Below are 4,736 nucleotides of genomic sequence, written 5' to 3'. Positions count from 1 at the left end.
AGGAAGAACTTCTTCACTGTAAGAGTCGTTAGGCATTGGAATGGTCTCCCCAGGGAGGTGGTGGACTCACCATCCCTGGAGGTGTTCAAAAAACGCTTAGATGTGGCCCTTCAAGACATGGTTTAATGGGTTTAGCGGGCATGGTGGCATCGGGTATACGGTTGGACTTAATGATCTTTGAGGTCTCTTCCAACCGTAATGATTCTATGATTCTATGATAATGAGATCATGTTTGTTCTAGTAAGTGAAATACTCCAGTATTCTTTGACGTTGCTTCTGAGTAGCACAGAACAGTCTCTGTGCACATTAAATTTTCTTAGCCTCTTGAACAGAGTGGCCAGACTCTGACTACTGAGAGGGGTTCCTGGCCTGTGTCCACTCCTGTGCCATGCTCGGGAATTGACTGAGAGTGTGCTCATTGGCACTTACTGAGGCCATGCAGGGAACCGTCCACTTTCATAGAGTAGGCACACAAGTTCCAGTGCCTGAGTGTGTTTGTTCCCTGATTATATTTAACTTACTGGAGTAGACAAAGCCTGATGGGGCAAGTTCTTGTATCTTTTTGGTGAGAAGGAAAGGACTTGAGAGGATGGAGGGCCATTTTGCTCCATGAAGCTTGAGGAGTGGCATTGTGTATCCATGGTACACAAAGAGCACATCACCTGGAAAGGAACCAAGTTAGTGGTGGGTGCTCTGTACCCTGGCAGAGCATCTCTCTTGGGACAGCGAGGCTGCTGAGCTCTGCCAGCGAGGATGGGTTAGAAATGTAACAATACCATTCACAGAAAACCAAAAGTGTCAGTGTGTTATAGCTGAAAGTCAAGCAGGAATAAGCTGGTTATATTAGAGTAGTGGAGTTTCTCATCACTCCAAAATAGAGAAGTCAAATAGAGGTGTATGAAGATTACTTCTGCATATGGAAATATGGAAGCAAGTTTTCAGGAATGATTTCTGCTTGCAGCTGCTGAGGTATGACTGGGGGTTGTTTTTTGTACAAAAGATTTTGGTTCATTGGTCAAGCTGGAAAAGAAGAGGAATTTGAGTCTAAGACAAAAATGACGCATGTGTTATGGTGCACTCTGAAACATGAATTTGTTGTGATGAAAAACAAAAGGAAAAATTGAAAGTTATTTCAGGTTTAAAACATTTTGCTCAGGTGCGAATAAAGCATTTTTAATTTCTAGGAAGAAATGAAACATTTTTAGCTTCCATGTTTTTCAGCCTGTTTTAAGTAAACAGAACTGTATTCAGGCTGAAAATGGTTGCAAAATTTTTTTAAAAGTCTCAGTTTGAAAGTATTGAAGTGAAGCATTTGGCTTTTATGGTATTTCTTTGACAATTAATTAGTCATTACTGACTGCTGTTACAGAATAGTGTTTCTCAGCCTTTTTTTTAGTTGCAGGATCAGTTCGTTTGAGTGTGAAAAAAAATGAGTATTTTGTACAGTTTTCATTTATGTCCAGCTAAAAATTGGCTAAACTTTGAGTCATCATTTGTGGCTCCTCTTTTGTTGGCTTGCTCATATGTGTAGAAAAGTTAATTTTTTTGAACTGTCTTTTAGATGCTTGCTGAATTACCAGTGCTTCTGAAGCACTGCTACAGAACACTTGAGACAGTCTGTAACTGAAGCCGGTCAACTTTAATAGTTAAGACTAGTTAAATAACAAATACGAGCTATACTGGCTGCCACTGCTAAGTTTAACCTCTTGCCACGTTTTTCCCAATCTGTTACCACACAAATACTACCAGGTTTAGTTCTCTTTTTGCCGGGGAGTGAAAGAAGCAAATAACTAGAATTATAAATAGAGGTGAAATATAATGTCTTTTAAGGTGCTACCAAAATAATCTCTGTGTGTAGAAAACAGTGAGATGTGTGTTTATAAGGTAGAGGTCCAGTGTACTGCTAATATTGCCCAAGTGCAAAACACTCTGCAAAATTACTATTTCTGGTAATAATAGCTGAGATGGAAAAAACTGCCTTTGAGAAGTCAATGGAGATAGTGAAAAACAAATTTGCTGAGTATTTTTAACATACAATGTGATCTGGAAGCTAGAGGCAGTCAGTAATTATGGAATATTGTTAAGTTTCTGTTTCTTTACAGTGACTATGTAGACTGTGAGCTCTCCTCATGACAGAAAGGTTTATACAGAGAACATGAAACTCCTTGGTTAACTACAATAGACTGCACCAGAGCAGCTACCTAATAGTTGGTAGGTTTTCTATAGAGACTCAGTATATGTGGATAGTGTTCATTCATGGTACCCGGTAGGATGTCTGGAGGGGAGCATAATAACATGGGCTTGTGGACAATTTGGAAAGGTAAAGAGCTTGTACTTGTTGGTGACCTAAGTATTTTTGACACAACTTAGAGGACCTGTTTTGGTCCCTAAATATTTTTGGAGTCTGTTCTGTTCTCGTGCAGTCCATGTATAGATAAGTGGACCCTGTCCCAGTATGCAATTTGATGTGATTCACTCCACAGTTCACTTAGGATGTGGCAGATTTCAGCTCAAGCTTTTACCCTGGATTCATATCCTGAATTCCTATAGTTTTGCAACACTCATGTCACAAGTACAGCTGTGAAAATCTAACACTTGCAATTCCTGCAGCTGAAAAGTCTCTTTATGATTCAACTTTTTAGCCAGGAGAATATGGGTAATTAATTCACAAGGTCAAAGAAGGCCTGACAGGCACAGCTGTCTGCTTGCTGGTTTTGGCTGTTAGAGCTATGTGGAGCTTCCTGGGGGATGAGCTGAGCGGCACTCTCTGAGTTGTCTTTGTCCCAGAACAAGTCCAAGCAGAGTGGAGGTGGCAGACCAGAGTGTGCCAACACCTGAGAGAGAGAGAGTTGGCCCTAAAATGGCATGAGGGGTTCAGGATGCCTGGGCTTACTCATGGGAGTCACAGCTGAGCTGGAACCTTGCACAGTATTCAGCAAGGGGAGTTGCTTGGTGTTTTGGGAAGAGAAGAGGTGCAGTTAGGGCAAGAGGCGCAGAAGAGTGCAAAGAGATTGGGATAAGCAGGAGAACAGAGGTGGGTGACATGAAATAGCTTTAGTTCAGCAACCATGCTTTTCACAGACAGTTGCAAACCAAACTGCTGAGATTCAGTTCTTGTTAACTTGAAAGTTTCTTCATGAGGGTGAAGCTATGAGCTGGAGCAAGGTCGCAGCCCACAGGGAGTCTGCATCCTGTTTTGAGACCACCCAACAGGCTGGGTAAACACAGGAGTGGTAGCATATGGTGGCTGCTCTGTCCTGACTGTGTGTGCTTGTCTCTGACTTCCTATCCCTCCATGAGAGGAGGCAGGAGCAGCTGGTCCCAGCTGGTTCTGTACTAATCATTTGCAAGCACAGAGGCGCAAGTGGCTGGTTTTGCTGTATTTACTGAAGGGAAATGCGAGGTCGTGTAGCGAGAAGATTAGAAGGGCCAAAGCTCAACTAGAACTTGATTTGGCCACTACAGTTAAAGATAACAAAAAAAGTTTCTATAAATACATTGGCAGCAAAAGGAGGGTCAAGGAGAGACTCCATCATTTGACGAATGAGGAGGGTAGTGTAGTGACAGGGAATGAGGAAAAGGCAGAAGTGCTCAATGCCTTCTTTGCCTCAGTCTTCAATATCAAGACCAGTTCTTCTCAGGATACCCAACCCCCAGAGCTGGAAGTTAAGGATGGGGAGCTGAGTGAAGCCCCCATAATCCAGGAGGAGACAGTTAGTGATTTGCTATGTCAATTAGACACTCAAAAGTCTATGGAACCCAGTGGGATCCACCCCAGAGTAATGAGGGAACTGGCAAAAGAACTTGCCAAACCACTCTCAATCATCTATCAGCAGTCCTGGTTAACTGGAGAAGTTTCAGCAGACTGGAGCTTGACAAATGTAGCGCCCATCTACAAGAAGGGTCAGAAGGACGATCCAGGGAACTACGGCTTGTTAGCTGTTGGCCTGACCTTGGTGCTGGGCAGGGTTCTGGAACAGATCATCCTGAGTGCCATTAGGTGGCACATTCAGGAAAATCAGGGGATCAGGACCAGCCAACAGGGATTTATGAAAGGAAGGTCCTGCTTGACCAGTCTGGTTTCCTTTTATGACAAGGTGAGTCTTGTTTCCTTTTATGACAAGGTGACCGGCTTGTTAGATGAGGGAAAGGCTATGGATGTTGTCTACCTAGACTTTAGTAAGGCCTTTGACACAGCCTCCGACAGCATCCTCCTAAATAAATCTACTGCTTGCAGCTTAGATATGTGGACTCCTCAATGGGTGAAAAACTGGCTGGCTGTCCAGGCCCAGAGAGTTGTGGTCAATGGAGCTAAATTCAGTTGGCAGCTTGTCACGAGCGATGTTCCCCAGGGCTCAGTTTTGGGACTGGTGCTATTTAACATCTTTATAGGTGATCTGGATGAGGGGATTGGGGGCCCGCTTAGTAAATTTGCAGATGACACCAAGTTGAGTGGAAGTGTGGATCTGCTGGAGGGTAGGAAAGATCTCCCTTCAGGGTCTGCTTCACCAGGCTAAACAACCCCAGCTCCCTCAGCAGCTCCCTGTAAGACTCACCCTCCAGACCCTTCGCCACCTTCGTTACCCTTCTCTGGACTCGGTCCAGCACCTCAAGATCTTTCTTGAAGTGTAGGGACCGAAACCGAACACAGTATTTGAGGTGTGGCCTCACCAGTGCCGAGTACAGGGGGACGATCACTGCCCTGGTCCTACTGGCCACACTATTCCTGATATCAG

At 44.0% G+C, this 4,736-nt stretch overlaps 1 protein-coding gene across 1 annotated transcript in view; it reads left to right on the top strand.

Moving 5' to 3' along the window:
• Nucleotides 1-2,271: 2,271 nt before the first annotated feature.
• LOC104158026 overlaps nucleotides 2,272-4,736 on the top strand; it is a gene marked incomplete at its 3' end in the record, with an annotated part of 22,998 nt that continues 20,533 nt past the window's right edge. Inside the window, exons 1-2 of the mRNA XM_009695587.1 lie at nucleotides 2,272-2,320; nucleotides 3,301-4,476. Coding sequence (XP_009693889.1) covers nucleotides 2,272-2,320; nucleotides 3,301-4,476 — 1,225 coding nt within the window. The remainder of the gene's footprint in view (nucleotides 2,321-3,300; nucleotides 4,477-4,736) is intronic.

This window comes from Cariama cristata, unplaced genomic scaffold (assembly GCF_000690535.1).
Source record: "Cariama cristata isolate BGI_N322 unplaced genomic scaffold, ASM69053v1 scaffold8492, whole genome shotgun sequence".
Classification (NCBI taxonomy): domain Eukaryota; kingdom Metazoa; phylum Chordata; class Aves; order Cariamiformes; family Cariamidae; genus Cariama; species Cariama cristata.
This window is presented reverse-complemented; position numbering and strand designations above follow the sequence as displayed.